Raw genomic sequence first — 20,906 nt, 5'->3', positions numbered from 1 at the left:
GTATGTTTGGGATCATTGTCATGTTGAAAGACCCAGCCACGTTTCATCTTCAATGCCCTTGCTGATGGAAGGAGGTTTGCACTCAAAATCTCACGATACATGGCCCCATTCATTCTGTCCTGTACACGGATCAGTTGTCCTGGTCCCTTTGCAGAGAAACAGCCCCCCAAAGCATGATGTTGCCACCCCCATGCTTCACAGTAGGTATGGTGTTCTTTGGTTGCAACTCGGCATTCTCCCTCCTCCAAACACGACAAGTTGTGTTTCTACCAAATAGTTCTATTTTGGTTTCATCTGACCATATGACCTTCTCCCAATCCTCTTCTGGATCATCCAAATGCTCTCTAGCAAACTTCAGATGGGCCCGGACATGTACTGACTTAAGCAGGGGGACACGTCTGGTACTGCAGGATCTGAGTCCCTGGCGGCGTAGTGTGTTACTGATGGTAGCCTTTGTTACGTTGGTCCCAACTCCCTGCAGGTCATTCACTAGGTCCCCCCGTGTGGTCCTGGGATTTTTGCTCACCGTTCTTGTGATCATTTTGACCCCACGGGGTGAGACCTTGCGTGGAGCCCCAGATCGAGGGAGATTATTAGTGGTCTTGTATGTCTTCCATTTTCTAATTATTGCTCCCACAGTTGATTTGTTCACACCAAGCTGCTTGCCTATTGCAGATTCAGTCTTCCCAGCCCGGTGCAGGTCTACAATTTTGTTTCTGGTGTCCTTCGACAGCTCTTTGGTCTTCACCATAGTGGAGTTTGGAGTGTGACTGTTTGAGATTGTGGACAGGTGTCTTTTATACTGATAACAAGTTCAAACAGGTGCCATTGAGGTCTACCTATGATGCCAATTTCAGGCCTCTCATCTTTTTAAGTGGGAGAATTTGCACAATTGGTGGCTGACTAAATACTTTTTTGCACCACTGTAAGTCCCCCCAGCTTGGGACACAGCAATAAAACCTGTGATTGGGAAGGAAAGAGCGCCACACCAAGCATTAAAGAGTCTGAATGAAACAGAACAAAAACCCTTCCCCACATTATTGCAAGCTATGGAAAAAGAAATAGGGCTGTAATTTAACTTTGTGATATGTACTCACATTTTTTTTTTGGGTGGACTTGGCTTTCACATAATGCTGTTTTTATTCTTCTTGTTTAAATTTGCCTTAATTTACCTGTTGGAAATGTATGAACATGTATTGTGGTTTATTATTCTTACTCTTTAACATGCCAATTATTATGGTTCTACTAGGCAGCAGAAAGAAAATTGTTCTCTGCATACATGTACCCAAGTAGTCATATGGTTTGGCTTCTGGAGCAGTCAGCCCTTTGCCCTCCTTTCCCACCTCTGCTTCTTATACTAACCTGTCCCCCTTTCTTTACCCCTCCCTGCCCTCCCAGTCACCTGGAAGCCCTGCTCCTGCTACCCCGCAGGGTAGAGAAGCCGTTGTGTCTGAGGTAGAGCAGGAGCGTGAGGAAGAGGAGGAGGAGGAGGAAGCGTCAGTGGAATTTGTCCTCTCCTCTGATGTTGAAGATGATTATGAGCCAGAGCTGTTCTTAGTGCCCGAGGGGCAGCCTGTGAACCAGCCAATGCTGGCCGCAGCTCAGTCTTTACACCGAGAAGCTACCAAATGGTCCAGTAAGGTATTCAACGGTTACAAAATATGCATCCTCCACCGTGCCATTTGCATCCCACCCCTGTCCCTCCATCTATGACACGGTTTGCGCCTCCCGTCTGCGCCAAGCTGATAGTTTTGCTGAGTGTTTTGTTTACCTGTGCTGGCTTGTGTCTGCGAGCCCATGAATGGCTTCCTCAGTGGATTTTGGCTTGTGTATGTTTTGTGTATCAAGATGTTTGTTGGGTTAGCTGTTCAATAATACTCGTGATCTGTTTGGAGATAGGGGGTTGTATTATTTAGTATAAGTATCTGACATTTACATTGCCATGCTTATCATACTGCAATAGAGCAGCCTGGTACTGGAGGCAATTAGAGGCTAATGTAGCTAAAATATATCTCCTCTAAACCACATACTGCAATATTAGTCATGTATGCCTAATCTCTGTTTTCTTTATTCTAATAACCGGTATCCTATCTCCATCCCATCCAGTTCATACTAACAGATACGCCCTCAAGGGGAATTGTTCAGCCATCTGCTTTACCTTTTTAATGTGCTTTAACAGTTTTATTCTGCAAAAACATGTACTTAATCATTTTTGCATGGCTGCCTTCAGCTCTTGATATGATTAACTATGACAGATGTGCAGACTTGATCCCACAAAAACAGAATTATTGACTGGAAGTGTACTTTGAATAATGGATATTATCCCTCTTGAATACTGAATCACTCGGTATGGGATAAAATGAAAATATTTAGAATATAAGAAATGCCCTTTTCCCATAGTAGCCATATTATTTAGGTGGCTAGATGCTGTCCTTTCATGGTAAATGGGAAATCATCATAACGTATTTATGTATTAGGTGATGTGGCCATTGTATTAACAGCATAGGTAAGAGAGGGAGGCTAGTCGTTTGGTCTTCTCAATGTGCCATTGCTGCTGGCTGTACCAGTAAGCTATGGTTGAATATGTTTTATGATTCTTATTTAACAATGATATGCACATACAACCTATGTATTTAATACACAACAAGACAAGTTTAGTACACCTTGTGCGTTCTTCTGGGTCACAGGATAATTGGTTTTAGCTGTTCTGTGAATGGATGGACACCGGAGGGTTTGGTATAATCCCAGCTCTTTATTTCTTACCCAAATCCACATGGAATTGTAGTCACATCAGGATTACAGTTTGCTACTTTTTGTAAAGATGGGATAGTTTTTGAATTTGACGACCCAAAATTTATACTAAAACTTTTTTTTAACATCTTAAAAGATTTTTCAACCTTTTTTTTTAGAACGCTCCCAGTTTTATGTTTTTTTTTCTTATAAAGAAACAGAGAGTTACTGATTACTCTATACTTCTGTATCCTGCATTTACGATGTTCTACGTAAAGCATGATGAGCTAATTCCTGTGCAGTCCTGTCAGCTAGAGATGATGTATGACTAAACACTTGGTGTGTATAGTACAAGTATTAGCTTCTCACATCACTGTGATATAATGTCTTACACACAGCATCACAGATATGTGCCGAGTGATGAGCACTAGACCATGGTTAGAAGGTAAGTATTGATATGGTGGTCAAGAAAATGTCTTATTGGTCAGAGTGGCCCTAAAATATACAGTGTAACTTTATCACACCCTTATCGACATAAGCAAAACTTAATAGGTACAAAGGCAATCATAAGTCCTATAGAAGATGTAAAGACTGTACATAGGATAGTCTTGGTATAATCAGGCTGGGGGCTATTCGGGGCCATAAATTCGATGTTGTGCCATCATATTTCCGAATTGTGGTGCAGCTAATGCACTTTAACCTAACCTATGAAGTACCCAATTTACTATGAAGAAAAGTGGTGCCAGTTTACAAATATGACATAAATTCTCGAGTGGCCATCCATTTAAACATCATTTAACACCGGTTTGGACAAATTCCAGGAGCCAGGTAGCCAATGATCCTTAAAAAAGTATAGCTGGTGCCTAACATTTCAGGTTTTCATTAGTTATCAATGGAGCTGGCTCCTGTATTGGACAGACTGGCTCCTGTATTCTGTATTATTTGTCTGCCCCCGATTCAACACATGCGGAGTAGCCCCCTGTGTATATGGTAATAGGGTATGACCAATAGGATTTCTAAGGAGCCACCTATCTTCTCATGTTATTGTATAAACCGTTTTTTTCAATACACATATTCACTTTTGGTTTCCCAATGACCAAAAATCAGGTCATTTAAATATTATGCAAAATAGTGGTGTTCAAACTGACCAAAATGGCGAGTGCATAAAAGATGCGTTTATAAACAGCTCAGCATTCTTAACTTGTCCTCATTGCCCTTTGGATAGGGTTCCTTTATCCCTTGATAGGTAGCTTTTCCCCCTTTTTTACTCTCTAACATTCTTCCTTTCAGGTGTGTACTAAATGTCATCACTGATGCATGACCGTATTGCTGTGTCTGATACTAACCCACAGCCTGCAGAATCTCCATAGCGCTCAGTCTGGCGGGGCACACTTTTGTGGAACGGCTCTGTTGGTTGTAGCCTGCACTGATGTCTGTTCTGGTGTACAGATTTGTTAAGGCAACATCCGCTGCGTTTACAGCATCTGTAATCCTGCACACCTCACTAAACGTGTATATATGTTACCCTGTAGTGTTTGGTGAATCACTAATTTAACCATGTTAAGCTTGGAAACTGTTAATGGCTGTATAAAGGTATCTGCAGTTTTTTTAAATCTCATCCTCTTTGTTTCCAGCTCCTCTCAATGGCGTCAATGTGAAATAAATGTTTATTCGTAGATGCGTTCATTTTTCTCATTTTTTAAAATCTGACTAAATCTAATTTTGTCATCGCTTGTAAAGAATTGAGGCGTCTTTCAGAATAAGTGCCAGTACATGGAATTCATTCACCAAGAGCCTTTCAGGTTATAAAAGTCTGCGAGTTTATGATTTGTTAGCATATTTGTGGCCATTGGGAGAAGCACGTGGAACTAGAGCACTTTTTTCCTTTTTCTATGTACGTTTTCCATTCATGTTTTGCCAGCAGGATGCAGGTTTAGCTTTTTGTGTTTTTTCAAAAATAATGTCTTGAATTTGTATTGCACATTTCTGCCCATCTAAGCAATGGATGATGGCAAATGTATTTATATTTGTTCCTTTCACTGCTATTTTATGCTCCTAACTGAATTGCTCCACTATTGTAGGGTAATGACATCATCGCAGCTGCCAAGCGCATGGCTCTGCTTATGGCTGAGATGTCTCGGCTTGTGAGAGGTGGTAGTGGCAACAAGAGAGCTCTGATTCAGTGTGCCAAAGACATTGCTAAAGCATCAGATGAAGTGACCAAGCTGGCCAAGGAAGTGGCTAAGCAGTGCACAGATAAGAGGATCAGAACTAACTTGCTACAGGTAAACTGATTTTTGTTAAGCATATCACATTTATGTGCAGCGCCTAGAGTCCATTACTTGGCGCACAAGTATTTGTTAAAGGCTTCGTCTTTGTAATAATAATAATAATAATTGACTATTTGTTAGAGATGAGCAATTACTGAGCAGGTTATTTCTAACAATTCTTGAAAAAGATGATAGAAGTGTCTGAGATCAGGGTAGGTATAAGTTTGGGCCGTGCTAATACTATGAGAGAAAATTGTAATGAGTTTTCACTTTCCCAAAAGTGCTGTCGGTGAGAATATCAGATATTTTTGCATGACCGTTCCCTTCAGTGTTTAGGCTTCCACCATAATAATTTCCCAATTTCTTGATGTCATGGAGTGCTGGATTAGCAAGAATTATTTGTGTGGTGACCATTTTTTTGAGGGGTCGATGGTGCTACAAAAATATTTTAAAAGGACTAATCATAGTTCTGTTTGCAGCAACAAACCGCAGGTTAGGGACAGCAAATAATGGCTGAAATCTCTCTCAAATAGAGGCCCATCAACACAGAAAAGTTTTTAGTCTGGGCATTTGCTTTCTAGAATTGTGTTGAACAAAAATTGGCTGCTTTTACCCTGTCAGCAGTGGTTATAGGACTTTATTACACGGATTGGAATTGATCTTGTTTTACAGCAAAACTAAAGTGTAACTCCAGTAAAAAAAAAAAAAAATTTAGCCTTCCTTCCACATGTATGGAAAAAAAAAGCCAAGTTCTACTTAGTCTCATGCTCCAATGCTATTCCTAACTTCCTCATTTGTCCAGTGCTGGCCAACTGTATCGCAGGAAGAAGTGGAAACAAACTAGAAGACTGAAGGAAAAAGGTGTATATATAGGTTTTATGAGGGGGGGAATGCACAGACTTCCACTTTAAGCAATTTTTGACATATACCTTAAAAAGGTCCCATGGGGGTTGCTACTTTCCATGCAATCTGTGTAACTCTTTTTAAATGCATGATGCAGAATTCTTATTATTGGTCTGTATCAAGCTATCCAGTATATAAACTGTTTGCAACTAAACAGATAACAACAATGAATATTTAAAAAGGGAGAAAACCTTATTATAACTGAGCACTTTTCCCTTGACCTTTCTTTACAGGTATGTGAAAGGATCCCGACTATCAGCACCCAGCTAAAGATTCTGAGTACTGTCAAGGCCACTATGCTGGGAAGGACCAATATCAGCGATGAAGAATCAGAGCAGGTGAGAGTTTAAAAATGGAAAAATAGATGAATCCAGAACTCACTCTTTTTTTTAGTTTGATTAGAAAAATTTAATTTTAAGGAAAATGTTCTCTTATGTGCTGCATGGAGAAGGAATGCCCCTCCTTTTTTTTAATTTTTATTTAAGTATGTGGTTAGCTGGATACAACTTTATATAAACCTCACAGGGAAATGTGCTTTTAGAAACATGGACAATAGCCGTTGCTGGAGGCCCAGCATTGATTATGGGCTACATGGTGTAATTGGGCATGGTATGCTGCAGGTCAAGCATTAATTGTGGTGTACACAGTGGTATTGGAATTGGTATGCTGGAGGCCAAGCAATAATTGTGGTGTACACAGTGGTATCGGAATTGGTATGCTGGAGGCCAAGCAATAATTTTGGTGTACACAGTAGTATCAGACTTGGTATGCTGGAGGCCAAGCAATAATTGTGGTGTACACAGTAGTATCAGACTTGGTATGCTGGAGGCCAGCATTAAATCTGTTATTTGCTTCCATCCCTTCCACTTCTCTGTGAGCATTTGTAGTCAGGTTTTTACTTATTAATCTAAATAAAAAACAATCTTCATTTTTCTGTATAGTTAGTCCTTGTTCACGTGGGCTTCACCTTTTATGAGCACAGTGTGCTTTGGAATTTGCTAACAGGCCCTATCAGAACAGGTCAAAGGTCTCCCTGAAGGATCTTGCGCCTGAAGCAGGCTAGCTAGAACTTGTAAAACGTCTGAACAGAATATCAGGTGGGGAGCTTACAAATCTGCCTGATGTTGAAAAGCCTGAGAAGCGCTTACAGACCTAGTGTTAATTAGAAAGTGGAAACCTGATCCTTGAGACCATAATCTTGAATGATCGTCTGTCTGAACCACCTAGAGATGGTGGAATGAGGTACCAGGGTGCCCTTTAAAGGGGACCTTTCAGAATGACAAAATGGAATCAGTATTTCTAAAAGGAGCAGTGCCGCTGATAAGTAGACTCGCACAGCCTGAACCACTTCCGGACAATTGAGGGGTATTTACTTCTGATGAACCAGAGCCTGACAAAGGAACAGGAGAACGATGTCAAGGTTAAGGTGAAAGGCAGAGATTACATTAGGAAAGAAGGAAGTCCCGGTCCTGTCCCTATGCAAGATCAAAAAGGTTTTTTTGCATGAAAAGGTTACCAGTTCAGACACTTGCCTTGCAGAAGTGATTGCTACCAGGGAAGAGTAGAAGTTTAGAGGTGAGAGAGTAATGTCTCTTATGAGTTCAAACGATGGTTTCTGGAGCGCAAAGAGAGCCAGATTGAAATCCTCCAGATTCACAGAGGATAGAAATGGCAGATCTCACGTTACCAGCTGTTAAGGCTGCAGGTAAATCGGAAACCAAATCTGCTGGAAAGGTCACGGCAGTGAGCGTATCCCTTTTTGTGACCTAAACTACCCCGTTATTTGTGGACAAAAAGTCCTGCATGACCTCAGCTGAGAGGGCATAGGTACTAAAGAGGCCTCTGGAGACTGTCTCTAATAGCACAGGACAACATGATTGCAGGCTGCAGATGTCAGAAACATCAATAGGTGAGATAAAGCAGTCCCTGACCATGTACTCATGAAACCCTGGCAGCTGGTAGCAGGTGTGGGGTTGATGACCGAAGGGTCCACATGGCTCTTTGGAACCAGGGCCAGCAGTAGGAAGATGCTTCTTCAATGTTGTATGGCAGGGAAGAGATTGGTGCATGCGTGAATGACAGTCTTCCCAGTAAATGGCATCAGCACTGAGCCACATATTGTTGGCTATTTTTATGGCTGAGCTAACTACCAGAAACGGAGTAATGGCACCCAGCTGCTAAAAATATTCAGACCAGGAAAACATCTTGCAGATAACTTTTTGAACAGAGCGTCTTAGAACAAAGTGTCTCATGCAAAATCCATTGCCCAAAGATCACTTCCAGGCTACCCCCACAATGTTGAGCCTAGTCCAGGGCCTGGATGCAAAGTGGTTCGAAAGCTAGGCTGAGGATGACAGTGCCAGGTAGCTGCCAATCAGTGGAAGCCAGCAGCAGTGTATAGTAGTCTTGATAAAAGAAAACAATTGAATAGAAATAAATTGCTAGTACAACACAAACCAGTGTTTACACCGGCAGAGCTGGACAGAAGACATCCATCCTTATGGGACACAAGTAAAAAAAACTGAGGCATGCTGATCGTAAAAGGGATATCTAGGCCTGGTTTGCCATTGTCCAATCCTCCTGTAGACCACAGTATAACATGTAGATTAACGGCTTCCTGTGTCGCTCATTTGTTGAAAAGTCTTGTTTAGAAAGCCATGCGTGCCAGACAACCTGACCTAGAGACCTATACACATATAATATAAAGAAGCTGAACTCTGAGACAGTACTAAACCCCTGCTTCTGCCATTTCATTTCATGTACACCTGTAATCCTCCTGTTTTTGTAATTTTAGGCAACAGAAATGCTTGTCCATAATGCACAGAACCTGATGCAGTCAGTAAAAGAGACTGTAAGGGAGGCTGAAGCTGCATCAATCAAGATCCGGACAGATGCTGGATTCACACTTCGTTGGGCCCGGAAAACCCCCTGGTACCAGTAACTCCTTCACCTTGGGATGGAATATAGCTGTCTCCTCCTACTGTACAAAGCACACTAATAATGTGTAACTAAAAAGAAACTGATGATGAATTTGCTTTCTAAGTGAGCCTCCAGATCGTTAGACGGCCATTTTTATTGTTTTTGTCTAACACTACTTTGGCTCCTCCATTATCAAGTTGCTTAACTCACTTTTTTCTATCTTATTCATGGCCTTCAGACTGATTCTTCACTAAGCTGCATATCAGCAAGTGTGTTTTGTTTGTGAGAGATCAGTGCAATACACCAGACGGCACAACCTGATCTGTGTCTTTCTGCTTTGTCACACCTTCGCCTAAACACCCGTCACAGCCTTCATATTCTGCTGAGCACAGCCTGTGATAGAATAGTGCGGGTATTGATATGAAATGTAAAACACTAAACTGCTATTTATCATCCATACTCTTACTTCGGTGCTTTGATGTTTATCCTGTAGGGCCCATATCATTTCTCCTTTTCCCTATCTATGCAGAGGACTGTGACTTGTCTTGTTAGCATATATTAAGTGTCCTTCAGAATAGAAGAACAGTATCATGATTGTATAATTGCAGCACTTCTACCTTATGTGTGATCCAGCAGTGATGGTGGCAGAGTATTTCTGGTTTTTCTTACATGGAATACATGAATACATGAAAGACGAAGTTTGTATATATAACTTCCAGACCTTTGAGAGGAGATGATCAAACCTGGTGCCGTTTATAGAGATAAACCTATACAAACTTGAACTTTTAGGATGTGAATAATATCATATCTGAATAACCCAGAGGTCTGTGGAAGTAGCTTTTGCCTTTACACTATTGCTTGTCAGTTAGCTCTTCATGCATAACTCTGGCGCAAGCCAATGATTTCTCATGTTTTGGGTTGGAATAAATTCGAGCTTTCTGCCACAAAGGTACATTCAGGTGAATGTGTAGGATATTTCCTCTTTCAGACTGTTTAAACTGCCTTGTACATCCTACTCTTCCATCTCGCATATTTAGAGAGTTTACATAAAACCAGCTACATTTCTCACAATCAAGCTGTTGGCTGGAGGTATCTGGTCACCCAAATGAATGTCCAAGCATGTACACCAGAGAGCTGGGAATTAAGGCACTACTTGCTTGTGTACAATTTTGGTTTACACTGTGGGAACTGAGATTGCCGTATTTGAATGGAAAAATACCATAATGCCTTTTAACCCACACAGACTTGGTAGTTAGTTAAAGCCAAAGACTTCTTATATGTTTGTTTGTAGGGCAATTACATTACATTTCCCTATTGTTAGCAGTTATTATATCTGCTGCAGTTGGTAGATATGACTGAAACCAGCAAAGACATGTAGTCTTTCTGATATTACTTTAGTCAACCTCTTGCTGATAAGGGGGACCCTTAATGGAGTGGAAGGGTTAAGTAATATCCGACCTGCACTGTGTCCTGGAATACATTGTAAGAACAAATGTATTTTGACACTGAAGCTCTGATTCAGCTTTTTTTTTTCCTGTCAGTACAAACCAATAAACAATTTATATACTTAAGAATTGCATTTCTTTGTCTTATGTTGTCTAATATAACACACACACACACTTGTAGGTATGCATTCTTTTACAAGAAGCTAGTGTTCACCAAGAGCCCCCTAAGGTGGGTCAGCTTACCTCACGTTTTTCTTGACCAGTCCATTTTTTTAATAGGACTGGTCAAACTTTATTATGTTTTTTTTTTTTTTTTAATACATTATTTAAACATACAGTAGAAAGAAAACATCTTACACAGACTTTAAAGAAACAAACTACTACTGTATGAACAGTTCATTTAAACCACTAGTGAGGAGAATGGAAGCTGCAAGATCTTCCCTTCTGGAAAATGTTAGTTCCCTGGCAGTCATGCTAATTTAATGGCTTCATAACTTTCAATCAGTGACACAGAACACGTATGCAGAATAGGGACACTGGATCTGTGTACTTGCTTTAAAACTTTAAGCCACCTACCTAGAATCAAGAGACATCCAGGTAGTTAGCATTTACCAAATGATTTCTGCAGTGGTTACAGAGTGGGACCACCTTCTGACTTCAGGCCACCAAGATTCTTTTTGTATGGATTCGGCTAGGTATTGGAAGTGTTCCTTTGGTGTTTCAGTACATGCAGATCTACATGGTTTGTAGTGTGATGGCCACCTTCCACCTCATTCCAAAGAAATCATGATGTGTATCAAATTTAAGCCCCAGTGTCTAAATGTGGCAGGAAACAAGTCAACAATAATCATGCAAGGAAACGTTTATCAATCTCCAGATATTCATTGTTGGTGCAGAGATTGAGACTGTAACTCATAGCAAAGATATAATCACTAGTGTAGTCCTAACCTACAGGGGATTTCCTGATTTCTCCCATTAAAAGTATGGGCAGAGATGTATTACTTGCCCTACACTGGAAGGGGATTGGAGCACTTGCTGTACCACAAAAATGACCTAACTTGAGTTTCCTGCTGGATAAAACCTGGGGTAGCAAGTTGTGCATGGTGTTCTGTAGTGCACAACACAAAAATACATTTTTATTACAAAATAAAAAAAAGAAGAAAGCCAGTATTGAGTCCCTTATAAACTTACACAATGCAACCTGCCCATTAAACCGAAAAACAACCAGTAGTTGAAATGTGAACTTTGTTCCAAGTTACTTTTTGGTTACCATTGCTTCAACATAGTATATTTGCAACCTTCCAGCGCTTACGGGAACAGTGACTTGTGGTGTATTTGAGCCACTAATGGATGACATATTGCTTTCCTCTAATGAGCAGCATATGCCTTAAAGGAGAACTATGAGGTGAGTGAAAGTCACTCATCCTCATAGTTCCAGCCGACGTGTGACAATTAAACGGTCACGCGTCGGCTCAATAGATCGGGAAGTGAGCGAACGCATACCATCGTTCGCTCGCGTCTCGATCATCTCCCTGCAGAGATTCCCCCCCGCACCGATCCTCCACCGCTGACTGGAGGAAAGGACGGGGTAGGGGGTTGGTGCAGCTGGCTCTGCTTCTAGATAGGCAGAGCCAGCTGTCACTCAAGCAGCTGGGTGGATCGACAGTAATGTCGGGATCCGTCCCGGCTGCACCGGTCTCAGTATACAGTGAGCTGCAGCTCCCGGTATACTGAGCTTTGGGTGACGGGAGGATGCTAGTTTATGTCCTCCCGTGACCCTTAGGAGAACTACAGGAAAAAACACTTACCCCATAGTTCTCTTTTAAACACACCCAACCTACTTATCTACACAGGCACAAGGTAAGTGTTCATATTAAGTAATGTGTGAAGAAGGTAAGATCATGTCTGTACGTCCAGCTGACCTTTAATGCATATGGTTATCTCTAGAAACCACATTTTCTCCATTGATAAGCCAGTGCCAGCTCCTACTTGGCTTCCCTCTCCATATATATTACTTGTAACATTGGCTAACACAACACTCTGGGGGGGGGAAATTTATCAAAACTGGAGTGGACAGAATCTGGAGCAGTTGCCCATAATAACCAATCAGCTTTCTTCTTCAGTTAAGATTTGAAAATGAAAGAGAAGCTGATTGGTTGCCATGCACAGCTGCTCCAGATTTTGCCTGCTCCAGTTTTGATAAATTCCTTTCTCTGTGGTACAGGGAAGCTGATACAGGGATCAGCTTCCTCTTATTTGTTGCAGATTAAAGAGTAGCATAACACTGCCATTTAAAAGGTCATATCTCTAGTGAGCAGTCATGGACAACAGTATACTTAGTAGGTGGGTAGAGACATTTTATTATACACAAACTTGTACAATTTATTTTCCAAACAGTGATGAGAAGTCCCTCATTTTGGCTTTTTACATCTACTTTTACATAGACATGAGGCATTGGTGGCTCCAGTTGTATTAACACATCACTGTGTAAGTACAAAATAAAAAAGAAATAAAAAAAGGAAAAACCTTTTTGAAAATAAGATTTTGCTATACCAGCTGTGTTGCTGATGGCACTGGTGGAGATTTTCTTTCACTGAAAAGAGGTCCGTCTTCAGCTGGAGCCTCTGTCCGTGAAAGGGTTAAGGCATTGATTTTGGTCAGAAGGAAGGCAGGAATAACAAAGACATTGTGTTAAGCACTGATTTATTACACTGGGTTGTGGCACTAAATATTTTGTACACAATTTAGGTGTGTATCACAAGGAAGAGCTAGTGTTTTGACATCTGACAAGATTTCAGAGCTACAGTGTTCTGCTGGCTTGGAAGGGTCAGATCGGGATGTGTAGTGAGTTAATGCTGCTTTTGTTCACGCATGGCATTCAAGGAGACCATTATCGAGCTCCATTTATTGACTTTGATGGCTTGGGGTAACTGCGTTATCCCTAATCTTATTACTGGTATAATCTTGTGTTTACTCCCACAATGGAGCAGCATAAAGGACAATCCCAGAGTAGATCCACCCGCCACCTTGTCAGGCAATGACAGTCATGAGACTCCACATACAATTACAAATCAAACATAAATATGGTCAGTTCATTAAAGTCCATATTGTTCCCTTTTTTTCTATTAGATTTCTACTTTTGGCAGTTCCAATGTTGATCACTTCCAGAGACTTGAAGTTTAGTATAGATCAATCCTTTCCTGGGCACACAAGACAATGTTTGGAGACATGGTGAGCAGGACTTCCAAACTGCAAGCCTGGCTCATAGGTTAGTACATGCCTTGTGTTCTCCTGTGTGCAGTGAGGGAGAAATGTGTTATGTGCGCACCTGGAACTTTCCTGCTTTGGTCAGATACTTCACTCCTTTGAAAGGCTTGTATTTCTCCCCATACATGTCCAGACGATTCACTTTTAGTCCTGCAGAGGAGAGAACACATGTTGTACATTTTAACTGGTGAATGTTATGAGTCAATGTAATTGCTTTAATACCAAAAATACCAAGTGCTCTTTTGTGTCTATGGTAGAAAAAAATTAAGTTATACTCACCCAAAGCTTGTGTCTAGCCTGCTATGACCCATAATAGAAGTCACCAGCACTCGATGATATGTGCAAAAAGTAAAGCACTTTTTATTCAATGGTCACATGCGTCAAACAGCCAACGCTTCGGGGCCACGCAGTGCCCCTTCTTCTGGGCGAAATAGTCTACTGTTCTTCTGGGCGACAGTCTACTACCAGTAGACTGTCGTCCAGAAGAAGGGACCCTGCGTGGCCCCGAAACGTTGGCTGTTTGACGCATGTGACCATTGAATAAAAAGTGCTTTACTTGCACATATCATCGACTGCTGGTGACTTCTATTATGGACTGTATCTGACACGGCGCCATCTGTGTTGTCACTTCAAGCACCAACCTCACATCCAAGGTCTGTACGCTGTATGGAGTGCAGGTGATTTCGTATTATCGATAGCCTGCTATGAAAGAGCTGCCTCCAGCCTGTCTCCTCTTCCAATATAGCGATGGCATGTTCCTTGGTGTCTTCACATCCCATACACAGTGTATAGAACGTGATGACTTGAAGATCCTTAGACCGCTGCAGTGGAGGGGGAGAGAGGCTCCAGGGACCGGACTAAGAGCAAGCTGGCACCAAGGATAAGGTAAGTATAACTTTTAAAAAAAAAAAAAAACGTCACAAGCTAGCCTTACTGCAAGGGTTAAGATTTTTTTTTCCCCCTGGAGTTCTGCTTTAATTAGAAAGTAATATTCCAAACTACTAATAACACACACACATGTTCTGTTAAGGGTATGTTGTGTGCATTTTAATGCACAAGTGTTTTTCATGTAGTGTCCTTCATCCCTGTGGTAAATGTGATAAAGTGCAGCACATGGGACTAAAGAAAAACAAACTGTCCATGTAGTTTAAAGAGCATGTGTAGTGATGTACAGAATTTCTCTTTAATATGGCTATGAATGAAAGGTTTCTGATTGTTAAGTCCATATGAAATACTTCAAATATTTAGCATTCTCTTTTTAAACCAACAGGTGGGGCTATAAGCTCCTTTTTACATAAGCATTTCTAGCTCTTTAAATCCGCCTGAAAAAAGCCTTTGTTTACAGGTTCTGTAGATCCAGCTGTTAAATGAGCAAACTGAAGAGGGATGCTGATTGGCTGCCATGGGCAACTGCTCCAGTTTTAATAAATTACCCCCTAGTAGAAAACCCTTGCTGCCATCAATTTCACAATTATGTGTTTTTAAAGTGGTACATTTTCTCAGTTTAAACATTTGATATGTTTTCTATTCTGAATAAAAAATGGGTTTATGAGATTTACAAATCATCACATCCCTTCCTCCATTTCCTATGCAGTGTGAATCCAGAAGTGCTCAGCTCTGAGCATTTATGGGTTCAGAGCTGTCACAATACCATTTTGATGCCAAGAGCATACAATCTGAAATATTAAAAATGTCTGACAGCAAGGCGTCATGTTGGCTTACTCTTATCATTGGTAACATGATCTGTCTCTAAAGTAAAAATTGTAGCAGCTCCTGGTGATCAGAACGGATCTCTCACTGGTATAGAGCAGGTCTTGTTGAGTCAGACTGAGCTCTCTCTTTGTAGAAAAGGATGCTAGAAATGTGTAAGAATTTAGATAATGAGCCCCTTGGCTCCACTTACACAATTTCCCAGAATTCCACTAAGGGAACAAGGTCAACAATCCATAGGAGCAGAAAACACTACTTCCTAGATGTACACCATTCAAATATAACTTACCCGAGACGGCACACTGTTGTATTTTAAAGTTGATATTTAAACTGGGGTTTTCTTCTGGTTTTGGGGCCCCAGACTGTAGAGTTATCGTTCCTTTCAAGTTGGGAAGCTTCTGTATGTTTATTTTACCAATGTCCCAGTTCAGGATCTACATGTATCAGATAATAGTATTTAGAATGCTGTGTTAGAACCACGATAGATGGTAAAGAATTCTGATTTCAACTAACTCATAACCCTGCAATGAACAGGACTCCCTCCCTGCATTGTAGGCACTTCAGTTCCAGGCTTCATACACACTAGAAAAAGCTCGGCACCGATTCAAGAGAGAATCAGGCCCAAGTAGTTATAGAGGGTTGGAGTAGCCACTTAGTTCAGTAAAAAAGACTTATTTTAAACAATACAAATAATTGCACATGAGAAACGACCATATGACACCAAACCTCCACCTTAATAAAGACTAAAACCTAGACAATGTTGTCTCTCACATCACTCATTCATACGGACTCGCTGACAGAATTCATGATTGCATGCCGGTGGAGCTCAAACAAAAGAAACGGTCATTGTGATTGACTTTCCGTTACTATCCACTGGATGATGAGTCTCTCCTCGTTTCATAGTGCACTTTTAAAACTACTTATTAGACATTATGAAACGAGGAGAGACTCATCATCCAGTGGATAGTAACGGAAAGTCAATCACAATGACCGTTTCTTTTGTTTGAGCTCCACCGGCATGCAATCATGAATTCTGTCAGCGAGTCCGTATGAATGAGTGATGTGAGAGACAACATTGTCTAGGTTTTAGTCTTTATTAAGGTGGAGGTTTGGTGTCATATGGTCGTTTCTCATGTGCAATTATTTGTATTGTTTAAAATAAGTCTTTTTTACTGAACTAAGTGGCTACTCCAACCCTCTATAACTACTTTGGCCTGATTCTCTCTTGAATCGGGGCCGAGCCTTGCAAAGTATTATATGTTTAGTTAAAGGTTGTTGAGTATAGCCATGTGCTAACCTCATTGGTGAGGAAAGGGTTAATGGACACGGCAGTTATGTCTCTGGATAAACTTTCTTTTCTTTCATACACACTAGATGCTAATGAACACTTAATACTTGACGTCAATGGGGTTAAACCAACATTTGTAGGAACAGCTTTCCTGGAAGGGCAGGGAAAGATACAGAAATAATGCATACGGATACTTCCATTAGGGCTCTCAGTAGAGGGCTGCAGGAAAATGTGATAAACGCAACTCGAGCCCACACACATATTTCTAGTTTTGAATAGCGAAGGGGAAAGGCCAGACACACTCGGTTTTTGTTTTTTTAAAATATTTTTGTCCGTGTCCACATTCCCAGTTTCTGTACTGGCGATTGTCGCTAGGAAGTGTTGGGGAATCTAAAATGCCCTTATTGTCATGTGGAACAATATAGTGCTGGCCCTTTTCCCTAATCTAGGCACCCTAACAAAGCTTTAACCCAAGGATACGTTGCTTTATTTTAGCCATGTGACCCGTAACTGTCAAATCTCATTGGGCTTTCTTGAAAAAAGGAAGTTTTAGCCTGGTGAGTTAGCTTTACGAATTAAGCTTTTTGGTCTTTAAATCACATTATACTACTTGTCACAACATCACTTGACCAAACCACAGCGCCTGATCTCACACTTCCCATTCTATATATAGATCTATTAATAAAAATACTGAAACTTAACATACAATTGTCCCTAAAAATAGAACGCTAGCCAGAGATTGTATCCCAACATTCAGCTACATAGGAGCCGAGCCAAAGAAAAATGCACAGGGTGATTTGTATTAATGTGTGTAGCCTAGGGTCAGCAGAACTTTAAATCTGCCAGTGTGTTCTGCACTGGCAAAAAGACCATCTGATCAGCAACTGTGCAGGCCCAAGTGGATGCTGAAAGGCTCCGCTCAGGATCTAAAGGTGGCCATACACTGTACAACCATCGCAAGACCTTAGTCTTGCGATGGCTGTAAAGTGATTAAAAAAAAAAACGTACGATCTGCCCATCTTGGACAGGCAGATCGTACTCTCGGTCATCGCAAGCCCGCCCCCCTGAGGGGCGGGCTTACGATGACTAATGAGAGGCGGGCTTACAATGACTGCAAACCGGTCCGTTCGGCAGTTGTCGAACCAGCAGGCCACTAACTCGCCGAGAATCGTACGATTCCCTGCGGGTTTTCTAGCATACTGATTCGACGGAAGACGCGTGACCGTACAGTAGAAACGGTCGCACGCCTTCCATACACTGCACGATTCTCGTATGATCGCGGGATTTCCCGCGATTCTCGTACGAGAATCTTGCAGTGTATGGGCACCTTTAGTCAGAACTGTAATACTGTATGTTATTGGCCAGTGTGTATTTTTCTAATTGGCCTCCAGTAATGATCCAGCCACTTAGGCCTGAGGGATAAACAGCTCAATCTCTCCACATAAGTTAAAGCTGAAATTGAGACAAAGGGCTAAATGCAGAGATGCAATACATATATGGAATTACAACCCTGTTGCTGGGCACCCCACAAGAGGCAGAATTCCTAACCCAGGTGCACACTTGACATTAGCACTACACATGTTAAGAAGTCAAACTACTACTACTACTACTACTACTACTACTACTACTACTACTACTACTACTACTACTACTACTACTACTACTACCACCAACACCCACCCACCAACCACCACAAGAACTCATAGGGGGTGATTTACTAACCTAAACGCACGCACGCACCAGGTGCGTGTGATTTTTCACACAGCAAAACGTATTTATCAACCAAAAAGTCTCTAAAAGCATATTTCCACTAATGCCATATATGGAACAATCATGCACATGATGCATATATAATGCTGCTTCACAGTTTAGACAAAAATGGTTAGCTCATGCATTTACATTCCTGCATTCATCAACGCAAGCAACACAACATAGAGCTAATTTACACAACATCACCTTGCAATTCATTTAGGGCTTTGTACAACACACCTGCTGGGTTTGTACACACTACAAAGGTGTTTAGATTCCCCCCATAGATCATGCTGGGAGGGAACACACTACAGAGGTGTATACACATTCGTGGTGTGTTTATAAGGTTAGTAAATCAACCCCATTGGCTCAAAGTGCTGGTCTTGATTTCACCATCAACAAATAATAGAAGTGACTTACTTTGGTGACAGGATCAAATAGGTAGGTTCCCTGGTTTGGGATGAGGTTCATGTTCAAGACCACTTTTGGCATGTGTACAGTTAATACGACACTTTCCACAGTCTTGCCCATGTTCTGTTTGGGACCCACGGTCACATCAAATCTTCCGCTTGAGCCGTTTTCTTGGAAGACAATGTTGTGCTTTACATAAACTGGAATGGCAACCAGGCTGCGGGAGATTGAAACGTAATGAGTTGGGAATAAAGCATTCAGTCATACACATCATACCAAGGCTCATTGTATAATCTAGGTATAGATAGAGCAGCATACGGCAGTCAGTCCACCAATATTTCAGTGTTGAATAAACATTGGTCAGTTGAATCAGCCACTAGTATTCTGCGTCATGTAGGGACTACGGGTTGTAGATCCTCTCACTAGAGCATGGGTAAGCACACCAGCAGTGGTAAAACTGCAAATCCCATCATGTCCCTGCCTTTGAGAGTCATGCCCATTACGGTAGAGTCTTGCAATGCCTATTGAGATTTGTAGTTTCACCACAGCTGGAGTCCTGAGGTTGTCTACCCCCATCAGAGTTTGTGGATTTGACACTGCCAGCAAGAAGTGTCCTCCTCCATACAGCATCTCAGTAATGAATAAAATAGATACAAAGAGATGCAGAGCTGCCAAGTCCTCAAAATCATCAAGAAGCCAATCACGTTACTGAACTATCAGTTTTAAGGTGTATGATCCTAGAACTACAAAACAACGCTGATATTGTATTTCAGCATGATTTGCTAGGTTGAAGCAAAGAAAAATGCTGGCTTCCTCCATCCACACTAAGCAGTGTAGCTTGAGTAGTATATGGCCAGTTTAAGACCATAGAGCAGGGCAGACAACCTTGTCACTCCATCTGTAGTGAAGCTACAAATCCCATAATGCCTCTGCTGCCTCATGGCACTTGTAGTTCCTCTACAACTGGAGCACTACCCCTGCCTTAGAGTGACAATGAAACTTCCAGGTGCGTAATACACAGTACTTACTTTTGTGAACTAACGCGGTAAGACATGAGCTGGAAGTTTCCGTCTGGAGGAATGAAGGACAGAACTCTTTCTGATTCCCAACGTTTGAATCGGACACAGGGGTGGAAGCTGACATCATCCAGGAGCCGCGGGTTCTGACAACAAGGTAAGGGTAAGACAAGACATTACTGACCAGTGCAATCACTGCTCACTAGCACTACTGTCTTTCACTTCACATCGCTTTAGGAAAGGTTTTTGTAAACTTGTGCACTTTCACATGAGAATAATTACTAGCTTTTAGTTTAAATGTTAGAATAGCCATACACAGCTGAAATGTAGGCTGAATTATGTTCAATGTCGGCACCATCTGCTCCACAAACATCAGATAAAACAAAAATTGAAGGAGCCAAGTGGAAACCTGTCCACTGAACAGTGACTGCATCTAATCATATGACCTCACTGTTCGGGTATTCACACACATGCTGGTTCTGGCTGTCTAAGTTAAATAGTCAGAAAGGGAGATTCCTCCATCCATGTGGGATGAATGAAAAAAAATGTAATAGTGTATGGCCAGCCTTAGAATAAGGGCTCATTCACACTGTTTTCATGGTATGTTGCGATTCTATTGTACTGCGTGTTGCAGCGTGATAGAGAGCACTGTGAGCGGGAATGAATGGCAATGCACCTCTTGTACTGTTAACACGTGGTAGGTGTGTTGCGAGGTCCAGTGCATTCATCGCCCAGAACTGTGATTAATGCATCGCACCAGTGTGACTGGGCCATTGTACTCGGGCTTAACATATCCATGGCAAGCTGGGATCTCGGAGTTCTCAGGTTTACAAACCAAGGTTCCATTCACAGAATCCAATAAGCAGGGGATCGGTGCACGGATGACACCATTGTGACAGCCATGCCCAGCCAGTTTTTTCCTGCATGTTGCGATTAAAACTGGAGCAGGCAGAATCTGAAGCAGTTACCCATAGCAACCAATCAGCTTCCATCTTCAGTTTGCTCAGTTAGGATGCAACAGAGAAGCTGCTCTAGATTCTGTCTCCTCCAGTTTTTATAACCCCCCCCCCAAATATGTACAAAGCCAGTAGGTAATTCAGCCCTCTGCCACCCATGCAGTGGCTTCATTTTCCTTGTGTGTGTGATCTCTAATCATTTAGTGATTAGAGATCACACAGAGGCTCCCTGTTCTTAGGGT

The 20,906-nt window shown here is 41.6% G+C and overlaps 2 protein-coding genes across 6 annotated transcripts in view; one reads left to right on the top strand and one right to left on the bottom strand.

Annotated features, from left to right (window-relative positions):
- VCL (vinculin) overlaps window positions 1-8,918 on the top strand; it is an 85,536-nt gene extending 76,618 nt beyond the window's left edge. For 2 of the 4 annotated variants that reach the window (XM_018569291.1, XM_018569290.1), the window contains 4 exons: window positions 1,399-1,641; window positions 4,812-5,015; window positions 6,137-6,241; window positions 8,698-8,918. In XM_018569291.1, coding sequence (XP_018424793.1) covers window positions 1,399-1,641; window positions 4,812-5,015; window positions 6,137-6,241; window positions 8,698-8,844 — 699 coding nt within the window. In that variant the 3' untranslated portion in view covers window positions 8,845-8,918. Of the gene's footprint in view, window positions 1-36; window positions 41-1,398; window positions 1,642-4,811; window positions 5,016-6,136; window positions 6,242-8,697 lie in introns of all 4 variants that reach the window. The other 2 variants (XM_018569293.1, XM_018569294.1) reach the window with 2 other exon arrangements.
- A 4,655-nt stretch (window positions 8,919-13,573) lies between these two features.
- The window catches only part of AP3M1 (adaptor related protein complex 3 mu 1 subunit), a 40,963-nt gene continuing 33,630 nt past the window's right edge, over window positions 13,574-20,906 (bottom strand). For both annotated transcript variants that reach the window (XM_018569295.1, XM_018569296.1), the window contains exons 6-9: window positions 19,721-19,854; window positions 18,702-18,909; window positions 15,534-15,678; window positions 13,574-13,684 (exon numbers count right to left, since the gene is read on the bottom strand). In XM_018569295.1, coding sequence (XP_018424797.1) covers window positions 13,584-13,684; window positions 15,534-15,678; window positions 18,702-18,909; window positions 19,721-19,854 — 588 coding nt within the window. In that variant the 3' untranslated portion in view covers window positions 13,574-13,583. The remainder of the gene's footprint in view (window positions 13,685-15,533; window positions 15,679-18,701; window positions 18,910-19,720; window positions 19,855-20,906) is intronic.

Source organism: Nanorana parkeri, unplaced genomic scaffold (assembly GCF_000935625.1).
Source record: "Nanorana parkeri isolate BGI_ZX_2015 unplaced genomic scaffold, ASM93562v1 scaffold1318, whole genome shotgun sequence".
NCBI classification, from domain to species: Eukaryota; Metazoa; Chordata; class Amphibia; order Anura; family Dicroglossidae; genus Nanorana; species Nanorana parkeri.
Note: the sequence above shows the minus strand (reverse complement) of the source record. Positions and strands in the feature narration are given on the sequence as shown.